At 44.2% G+C, this 10,947-nt stretch overlaps 1 pseudogene and 1 gene segment (V, D, J or C); one reads left to right on the top strand and one right to left on the bottom strand.

The window, feature by feature from the left end:
* Positions 1–1,119: 1,119 nt before the first annotated feature.
* Positions 1,120–1,721, bottom strand: LOC109570961 (immunoglobulin lambda variable 5-45-like). The segment is given in 2 exon segments: positions 1,120–1,458; positions 1,641–1,721. Coding segments are annotated over 2 exon segments (420 nt in total).
* A 662-nt stretch (positions 1,722–2,383) lies between these two features.
* Positions 2,384–4,120, top strand: LOC139176665 (adenylosuccinate synthetase isozyme 2-like; annotated as a pseudogene).
* The last annotated feature ends 6,827 nt before the right edge of the window (positions 4,121–10,947 follow it).

Below are 10,947 nucleotides of genomic sequence, written 5' to 3'. Positions count from 1 at the left end.
TGGAACAACAGACTGGTTCCAAATAGGGAAATGAGTACATCAAGGCTGCATATTGTCACCCTGCTTATTTAACTTATATGCAGAATACATCATGAGAAATGCTGGGCTGGAGGAAGCACAAGCTGGAATCAAGATTGCCAGGAGAAATATCAATAACCTGAGATATGCAGATGACACCACCCTTATGGCAGAAAGTGAAGAGGAACTAAAAAGCCTCTGATGAAAGTGAAAGAGGAGAGTGAAAAAGTTGGCTTAAAGTTCAACATTCAGAAAACTAAGCTCATGGCATCTGGTCCCATCACTTCATGGCAAGTAGATGGGGAAACAATGACAGACTTTATGTTTTCGGGTTCCAAAATCACTACAGATGGTGACTGCAGCCATGAAATTAATAGAGGCTTACTCTTTGGAAGGAAAGTTATGACCAACCTAGATAGCATATTCAAAAGCAGAGACATTACTTTGCCAACAAAGGTCCATTTAGTCAAGGCTATAGTTTTTCTGGTAGTCATTTATGAATGTCAGTGTTGGACTATAAAGAAAGCTGAGCACCAAAGAATTGATGCTTTTGAGCTGTGGTGTTGGAGGAGACTTTCGAAAATCCCTTGGACTGTAAGGAGATCCAACCAGTCCATCCTAAAGGAGATCAGTCTTGAGTGTTCATTGGAAGGACTGATGCTGAAGCTGAAACTCCAATCCTCTGGCCACCTGATGCAAAGAACTGACTCATTTGGAAAAGACCCTGATGCTGGGAAAGATTGAAGGTGGGAGGAGAAGGGGAGGATAGAGGATGAGATGGTTGGATGGCATCACCAACTCAATGAACACGAGTTTGAGTAAACTCCAGGAATTGGTGATGGACAGGGAGGCCTGGTGTGCGGCAGTCCATGGGGTCGCAAAGAGTCGGGCACAACTGAGCGACTGGACTGAACTGAACCGAGGACAGTGTGTGTCACAACACGGCAGTCTGAGCGGTCAGAGCCGTGGGTGGGTCTCAGATCTGAGATGAGGGGCAGTACATGACAGGAGACTCAGAAGTGACCACAAGAGGTTAACCAGAGCGAGAGCGGAACAGCAGTGATGGGCATGGCAGGGAGGACACAGGGGCGCAGTGCCTGTTCAGCCTTGTGCAGTGCGAAGCACCTGGTAAATACCAGTGTTTCGGGGACAGTAGCAGTTATAATCAGCCTCATCCTGAGTCTGCAGCCCAGAGATGAGCAGGAGCCCTGTGTTGGCTGAGGCAGCCTTGGATCCAGAGAAGTGACTGGGGACCCCAGAGCCCTGGGGCTTATCCGAGTCTGACTTGAACATCAGGAGGTACCAGGGAGGGCTCCCTGCCTTCTGCTGGAAACAGGACATTTGGTAGCCACCAACACGGTACCCACTGCTCAGGGTGCAGGTGAGTCTGGCTGATGCTCCTGGATATGCAGAGGGGGATGCCGGCTGAGTCAGCACAGGCTGGGAGAGGGAACCCGCAGATACAGACACAGGGGATACGGGGCAAGAGCTGCAGGAAAGGTTCCCAGAGTCTGCGCCCCAGGGGCTGATGAGGCTGGGAACTGAGCCCTGCCCGGGGCCGTCCCTACCTAAGCAGTGAGAGAGAAACACAAGAGGAGAGGAGTGCAGGCCATGGTGCTCACAGGACCCTGGTCCCCACAGTGGGGCTGGGCTGCCCCAGGCCTCCTTTTCTCCCCCTGACTCTGCCAGAGGAGGGGCGCCATGCAAATAGGGGTCCACCCAGGGCCCGCCCAGCCCATCTCTCAGCCCTAATGCTGGAGCTCAGCTCACAGCCCAGACTCAGAGGGTGGAGGGGAGTTCCCTCTTGGGAGCCCCTGGAGGAAGCACCTGCCAAGACCACACAGGTCCCTGCTCACGGGTCTCTGCACTCAGACAGGACACACTGCTGGGTCCCCCCAGGAGCACAGGCTCTGCCCCCAGCCCAGCTCCTGGAGGGAGTAATGCTCCCTGAGCAGCTGTGCAGGGACCCCAGGGCAGTCCCACAGCGCCCCCTGCTGGTAACATGTGGGGAAATTTTGCAGAAAAAGGGAATGAAGTTCAGTTTTCTAAGAAGGTACATTTGTTGCAGTACAGAAAATAAGTAAAGAGTGAAGATGCTTAGAAGAAACAGACTATTTTGTCATGAAATTACTCCACAAAAAGACATAATGTATCCTTATTTAGAATAAATATCTAGCAAACTTTAGGAGTTATAGGCTTCCCATACATTGGATTTGTCTTTGTTTAAGCATTGAAAAATATGTAAAATTTGTGGTTCTCTGAGAAAGCAGTTAAAGTGTTTTACATACAACCTATAAATAAAGTACATAAGAGAGGAATTTATAGGACTTCCCTTGTTTTCCTGTGTTTAAGGATCTGCCTGTCGATGGAGGGGACATGGTTTCAGTGCCAGAAGCAGGAAGCTCCCACATTCTGCAGAGCAACTCAGCAGGAAAGCCGAGCTGCTGAAGCTCCATCCCCCGGAGCTGATGCCCTGCAGCAAGAGAATCCACCCCAGTGAGAAGCCAGTGCACTGCAGTGAAGAGCGGCCGCGCCGCCCACAACCAGAGCCCAGGAGCAGTGAAGACCCCGCACAGCCATCAATCAACCAATCAATAAAGTGTAAAAAACAACCTGACAACCAAACCAGTAGAAGGGGACATTGCAGACCACGGTCGTTAAACATCGATCCAAGTCCTCTCGACAAAATGAAACATTAGAAAAGTAGAAAAATCCTAATATCAGGTTAAGACATTGACAGTGTTACCAAATGTTATTTTTTTGAATATAAGTTATATTTTATATTAAGACTCTCAAACATAGATTTACAGAGCAATCCAGTTCACATGCTCCCAGCCGCCCCCGACCCCTTCGGGCTCTTCTCGTGTCTCTGGGGCCTGGGCGTTGCCAAGACCAACCTGGGGGCATCCTCCTCGTCCAAGGTGACTGAGGCCGCCCCAGGGAGCAACCTGGGGGGAACCTGGTGAGCCTGGTGCTTGGTGGGCAGTGGGACCACGAAGCCAAGGGGAAGGTGCTGGGTCTGCTGGTGAGGACACCAGCACGCTGTGCCACCGCCAGGGAGGAAGTAATGCTGCCTGAACAGCTGCAGATTCTGTGGAGGGTGACTTTCGTCTTTTACCCAGTGGAATCATCACCCAGTGGAACAACTCAGGCTCCCAGTGGAGCCTGAATGTTACTGCATTCATTGGAAATGATGTGGTGATTCATCTAGCTGGATTGTGTGAGAAAGCAGAAAAAAATGTTCAAAAAGGGAAAGGTCTGGAAGGCTGGACAAAGGCTTCTCATACGGGACAGAGCTCATATTGTGCTTGATTTTCATCAAACAGCTGATGGTATCCAGGAACAACAGAGAGGAGAACAAGCAAGAAAAAATTTGGGTACCACAAAAAGGGCATTTGCCCTGTTTGTTCTTCCCCAAAGGACCAGAGTGGACTTTAGGATATGCCATCTTATTTCCGACTTTGATGGCTTTTCTGAGAGGTTCCAAGTTCTGGCTAACCACTACAAATCTATAAACCCCACTTCGGAAATAGACATTGAAGACGAATTCCAAAAATTCAAGGGTTATATACAAAGGATGAAACCAACTGCTAGATATATGGAGTTTATTTCCTCTTTCGAGCTTTCAAAGAAAGACCATCAAAGAAAATCTTGGTAGAAGGTGCAAATGCAGCACTGCTAGATATTCATTTTGAAAGTTATCCTTTCAAACCTCTTTGAACTGTACAGTTGGAGGTGTCTGTACTGGCTTGGGTATGCCCCCTTAAATGTTGGAGAAGTGTATGGAGTTGTGAAAGCTTATACAACTAGAGTTGGGATTGGTCCCTTTCCTACAGAGCAAGACAATGCAATTGGAGAATTATTACAAATAAGGGATAGAGAGTTTGGTGTAATTATAGGAAGGAAAAGAACATGTGTCTGGTTGGACATTGTTTTGATTAAATATGCTCATATGATTAATGGATTTACTGCATTGGTACTTAAAACTTTTGATATTTTGGACAAATTTAAGGAAATCAGAGTTGAAGTTGCATACAAGTTAGATGGTGAGGTTATAACTCATTTCCCAGTAAACCAAGAACTCTTAAATAAATGGACTTAAATGTAAGACAAGGACATTTAAGGAACATTTAAGGACTTTTAAGGAACTACCTATTAATGCCCATAATTGTTTGATTTATTGAAGATGAAGTTCAAATTCCAGTTAAATAGATTTGCTTAGATAAATCCAGAGTCTATGATTCAACTCTTTTAAGGATTTCCAGTGATACAAGAAGCATTCCTGGAGCGGTGGGGAAAGGACTTTCTTAAATATTTCATTTATGATCTACGAATTCTGAGAATAAAGACACTGAAATGAGGTTTAGGCCCAACAGTTGCTTCCAGTCTTTCAAGATGGATGACTGGTATGGAGATAACACTCTGGCAATTTGTCAATTTCCATAGCTGGCATGAATGCCAAATCATTTGTTGCTCCTCCTGCTCATGGTGCCATATTTTCTTTTAATTTTAATAATAATATAATCAATGTTGTTTGAAATCTAAAATAGAATTACTTTCAAAAATGAAGTTTTCCTTCATTATTGTTGTGTGTTCATAGGTTTTATCTCTATTGAAAAGTAAGAATAATTAATGCAGTTTTGCACAAATATTTTTACATTCTGATCATTCAATTCTGTCACTGTAATCTTTGCTGTTCAAAAAATGAGGAGAGGAATCCTGTAAATGTTTGTAGTGATATAAATTCTGTTTAAGTTTTGAACTGTTCATTTTCCTTTGAGACCGCTGCAAATTTGAGCTTTGGTGGTAGGCATGCATTATACTCAAGGGTCCTTTAATTTGTACAAAACACAAAACGTGTTTCTCTCTTTGAATTATTTAACACATTGAACATTTAATTAAATGTTAAAAGGAAAAAACTGTCCCCTAGAATAACTATTGCAATGATAAAAAAAAAAAAAAACTTAGTCATTAAAAGACTTGTTGTGATAAATAAATAAATATAACACCAATAATAGCAAAAACTACATCATATTGAAACACCTAGACATCTTAGTAACATCCTAGTACACGCTGAGCACGCACACCTAACTCCACACAGGTCACCCTACAGAGCCTCTGCCCACAGCTCTGTCTCCTCCTCTGCCCAGATGCTCCCAGGATCCACCCTCTCCTAGAGACACCTTCTGATTCTCAGCTTCCAGCAGCCCCTCCCCGACACAGACTCGGCTAAGACCTCACATGGACCAGGAGGTGGGAACCAAATCTGAACTATTGGGTACAGACCAGGAGTTCTGGGGGATGGGCCTCACGGGGATGAGGGTCCCCATCACGGAGGAAAGTTTCAGAGAGCCCTGAGTGGTTTCCCCACTGGTTGGCCCACCACCCATTCTGAGACTCAGCATTTTGGCCCGTGCTGGCCATGGGCACCTCCTCTAACCTCTGGGATATCCTAGCCCCGATTCAGAACGGCCCACTGTACAGCTGAGGGGCATTTCTAGGTCCACCCTGGGCACAGGGATATGCTTACATTGGGACTCTTGTCTCCTTGGAAACTGACCTTATTCCAAAATGTGCATCTCTGTTAGCTGTGGCCCCACAGTCAGACCTGCCTGCAGTGCAAATCCTACATGTATGTGAAAGGAGAGTGAAAGAGAGCAGAACACTCGAGTGGTGACATGGGGTACTCTGTGAGCCATACGCTCAGGGTGAGGACAGGAGCTCAGGATTCAGGGTCACCTGCCATTGGTCTGAATTCCCCTGTGAGCAGCACGGCTGCCATCCCAGCTGAGCACAAACAGTCAGCCACATCCTCAGGCTGGAGCCCAGGGATGGTCAGGGGTCCTCACGGACCTGGAACCGGAGACCTTCTCTGAGATGATAAAGACTGCTTGTGACTCCTGTGGGTCAGGAATCTGGGGACCTGGCCAGGGTATGGCTGCAGCCAAGATGCAGAAAATAACAGAAACTAGGACATACTGAGGCAAAATCTAAGAGAAAATAAAAAAGAGTTTCTGAAGTAAAAATGTACAGAAAAAATTTAGTTTATGTGATAAAATCGGAGAGAGGTTCAGATGTAAAATCTCGAAGAAACTACAGGGTTCTGAGGAAAAACTCTGAAAGTAAGAGGATATGAGTTAAAATCTGTCAGTAAGAAACAGGGTCTGAGGAAAAATCTAACAGAAACTAGAGGGTACTGAGGTTAAATCTGAAAGAAATTAGGGTGTTCAGAGGTAAAATCTGACAGAAAGTAGGGGGTTAAGAGGAAAAATCTAACCCAAAACTAGGGGCTAGAGATAAAATTTGAGAAACTAGGGGGTTCAGGGGTATAATCTGAGAAACTACATAAAATTGACAGAAACTAGGGCATTCCAAGGTAAAATCTGACAGAAACAAGGGGGTTCTGAGGTAAAAACTCATAGAAACTAGGGGGTTCTGAGGTAAAATTTGACAGAAACGAAGGGATTCTGAGGTAATATCTGACTGAAACTAGGGACTACTGAGGTGAAATGTGACAGAAACTAGGGGCTTCTGAGGTGAAATCTGACAAAACCTAGGGTGTTCAGAGGTAAAATCTGACAGAAACTAGGGGATTCTGAGGAAAACTGATAGAATCTAGGGGGTTCTGAGGTGAAATCTGAGAAACAAGAAGGTTCTGAGGTAAAATCTGACAGATACTAGAGGATTCTGAATTAAAATCTGACAGAAAATCAGGAGATCTGAGGTAAAATCTTACAGAAACTCAGGGGAGTCCGAGGAAAAATTGGACAGAAACTAGAGGATTCTGAGGTAAAAATCTGAGTAACAAGAGGGCTCTCAGGTAAAATCTGACAGAAACTAAAGGGTTCTAAGTGAAATCTAACAGAAACCAGGGAGATCTGAGGTAAGATCTGACAGAAACTAGGGGATTGGAGGTGAAATCTGACAGAAATTAGGGATTACTGAGATCAAATCTGACAGAAACTAGGGGTTTCTGAGGTAGAACCTGAGAGAAACTAGGATTTCCTGAGGTGATAACTGACAGAAGCTATGAGCTTCTGAGGTGAAATCTGACAGAAGCCAGGGGGTTCTAAATTAAAATCTAACAGAAACTAGGGGGTTCTGTGGTAAAATCTGACAGAAACTAGGCAGTTCTGAGGGGAAATTTGACAGAAACTAGGGGATTCTGAGGTAAAATTTAACAGAAACTATAGTCATCTGAGGTTAAAATCTGGCAGAAGCTAGGGGGTTCTGTGATAAAATCTGACATAAACTAGGCGCTTCTGACATAAAATCTGACGTAAACTAGAGGCTTCTGATGTAAAATCTGACATAAACTAGGGCCTTCTGACGTAAAAATCTGACAAAAACTAGGAGGTTCTGACATAAAATCTGACAGAACCTAAGGGTTCTGAATAAAATCTAACAGAAACTAGGGGATTCTGAAGTGAGATTGACAGAAACTATGGTCTTCTGAGGTAAAAGCAGACAGAAAGTGGGATTCTGTTGTAAAGTCTGACAGAAATTAGGGTGTTTATGGTAAAATCTGACAGAAACTAGGGAGTTATGAGGTAAAATCTGACAGAATCTAAGAGGTTCTGTGGTAAAATCTGACAGAAAATAGGCATATCTGAGGTAAAATATGACAGAAACTACAGGGTTCTAGATGATATATGACAGAAGCTATGGAGCTCTGAGGTAAAATCAGACAGATCTAGGGGCTTCTGAGGTGAAATCTGATAGAGACTACAGGCTTCTGCGGTAAAATCTGACAGAAACCAGGGGGTACTGAGGTAAAATGTGACAGAAGCTAGAGGGTTCTGAGGTGAAATCTGACAGAAACTAGGTGGTTCTGACATAAAATCTTAAAGAAACTAGGGGCTTCTGAGGTAAAATCTGATAGAAACTATGATATTCTGAGGTGAAATCTGACAATCTATGGGGCTGTTAGGTAAAGTCTGACAGAAACTAGGGGTTTCTCAGATAAATTGTGACAGAAACTGGCAGGTTGTGAGATAAAATCTGAAAGACTTGGTGGTTCTTAATTAAAGTCCAATCGAAATAAGGAGATGGTCTGATATAAATCTGACAGACAAAAGTGATTCTGAGGTAAAAATTTACGGAAACAAGGAGTTTCTAGGTAAAATCTGACAGAAAGTAGGCAGTTCTGAAGTAAAATCTGACAGAAACGAGGGGGTCTGAGGTAATATCTGACAGAAACTGGGAAGTTCTGATTGAAAAACTAACAGAAAGAAGGAGGTTCTCAGCTAAAATCTTAGAGGACATACAGAGTCTTCCTGTGATCCGAAATGGCACAGGCCTATCAGGAAGCCACACGGCTGAGGACAGAGACTTCATGCCCCTCCCTTTGTGTGTAAAGTAAATTCATCATAGCAAGTGCTCTATCTGAACTATAAATGATCCCAGTGTTATTGAGTTGAAGCCCACTCTGCTCGTCAACTGACGGGCCAATGAATTGGAGGAGATGTTTTATGGCAAGGAATACGACTTGGAATGCTCGCTCATTGAGAAGATGACATGTGAATGTCTCAAAATAACCAACTCCTCAAGGTCAGAATGCCAGGTTCTTTTATATAACAAGAGGACAACATGGTGAGGAACTACAGTCAAAAGGCAGAATAGAGAGGGATAGGCTGTGAGGAAGCAAAGTAAATAGGGCCACCAGTCTTTAAAACATCTCGATGAAGGGCCAACCTTTGGAAGGACTGTGTTAATCTCTTCCTTTCACAGGTGAGCAAGGTCAGATTATCTCTCCGTGACCATAATAAAGGCACTGTAGTTTAACGATCAGTCAAAGGGGTAGGGTCTTCCAACTGTCACTTTTCAGTCAATAAATCATATCTGACTCTTTGTCCCCCAACAACTGCAGCACACCAGGCTTCCCTGTCCATCGCCAACTCACGGAGCTTGCTCAAACTCACGTCCTTCGAGTTGGTGAGGCCAACCAACCATCTCATCCTCTGTCACCCCCTTCTCCTGCCCTCAATCTTTCCCAGCATCAGGGTCTTTTTCAATGAGTTGGCTCTTTGCATCAGGTGGCCAAAGTATTGGAGACTCAGCTTCAGCATCAGTCCTTCCAATGAATATTCAGGATTGATTTTCTTTAGGATTGACTGGTTTGATTTCCCCCAAGGGACTCTCAAGGGTCTTCTCCAACACCACAGTTCAAAAGTATTAATTCTTTGGCCCTCAGCCTTCTTTATGGCCCAAATCTCACATGAGTACATGACTACTGGAAGAAACATAGCTTTGATTATAAGAAACTTTGTCAGCAAAGTGATGTCTCTGCTTTTTAATATGTTGTCTAGGTTGGTTATAGCTTTTCTTCCAAGGAGCAAGCTTCTTTTAATTTCCTGGCTGCAGTCACTGTCCACAGTGATTTTGGAGCTCAAGAAAATAAAATCTGCCACTGTTTTCACCTTTACCCCATCTGATTGCATGAAGTGATGGAACCAGATGCCATGATCTTGGTTTTCTGAATGTTGAGCTTTAAGCCAGGAAAAAGGCTCTTTTCAAATGAGTCAGCTCTTTGCATCACGTGGCCCAAGTATTGGAGTTTCAGCTTCAACATCAGTCCTTCCAATGAACACCCAGGACTGATCTCCTTTAGGATGGACTGGTTGGATCTCCTTGCAGTCCAAGGGACTCTCAAGAGTCTTCTCCAACACCACAGTTCAAAAGCATCAATTCTTCGGCACTCAGCTTTCTTTATAGTCCAACTCTCACATCCATACATGACTACTGGAAAAACCATAGCCTTGACTAGACCGACCTTTGTTGACAAAGTAATATCTCTGCTTTTTAATATGCTGTCTAGGTTGTTATAACTTTACTTCCAAGGAGTAAGCCTCTTTTAATTTCATGGCTGCAGTCACCATCTGCAGTGATTTTGGAGCCCCCCAAAATAAAGTCTGACACTGTTTCCACTGTTTCCCTATCTATTTGCCATGAAGTGATGGGACCGGATGCCATGATCTTAGTTTTCTGAATGTTGAGCTTTAAGCCAACTTTTTCACTCTCCTCTTTCACTTTCATCAAGAGGCTTTTTAGTTCCTCTTCATTTTCTGCAATAAGGGTGGTGTCATCTGCATATCTCAGGTTATTGATATTTCTCCTGGCAATCTTGATTCCAGCTTGTGCTTCCTCCAGCCCAGTGTTTCTCATGAGGTACTCTGCATATAAGTTAAATATGCAGGGTGACAATATGCAGCCTTGACATACTCCTTTTCCTATTTGGAACCAGACTGTTGTTCCATGTCCAGTTCTAACTGTTGCTTCCTGACCTGCATATCGGTTTCTCAAGAGGCAGGTCAGGTGGTCTGGTATTCCCATCTCTTTCAGAATTTTCCACAGTTTATTGTGAGCCACACAGTCAAAGGCTTTGGCATAGTCAATAAAGCAGAAGTAGATGTTTTTCTGGAACTCTCTTGCTTTTTTGATGATCCAGCAAATGTTGGCAATTTGATCTCTGGTTCCTCTGCCTTTTCTAAAACCAGCTTGGGAAAGATTATATAGAAGAGGATCTGACTCAAATCTGAAGCTACAGGACAGCCAGACCAAGGAGCTCATGGTGGTGATAAGGAGGAATCGCAGGTGGAGAAAAGTCACACATCAGTGAGAACACAGTTTGCCCAAATCCCCTGGAGCAAGCTGAGTGGTTTGTCAGCCGTCTGGCACACCTGCAGTCTCAGGAACGGACGTCACACAGCACCCCCTGCTGGCCATCGGGGCTGCCCCCTCTGGCCGCTGTGATAACAGGACACGGAGCAGCGTTCTTTTTGTACTGCCATTTTTTCCTAATGTCACTGTCTCAGATTGCGTGAGTAGAGGCCTCAGAAGATCCACAGCTGGAACGCTGATGCTTTCACATCTGAAGTTTTATTTCGATAGAAGCATATTATTTTTTAACTGTCAATCTCTGTCAACTGT

This window comes from Bos indicus, chromosome 17 (genome assembly GCF_029378745.1).
Source record: "Bos indicus isolate NIAB-ARS_2022 breed Sahiwal x Tharparkar chromosome 17, NIAB-ARS_B.indTharparkar_mat_pri_1.0, whole genome shotgun sequence".
NCBI lineage: Eukaryota > Metazoa > Chordata > Mammalia > Artiodactyla > Bovidae > Bos > Bos indicus.
The sequence above is the reverse complement of the archived record's forward strand: the minus strand, read 5'-3'. Positions and strand labels throughout refer to the sequence as shown.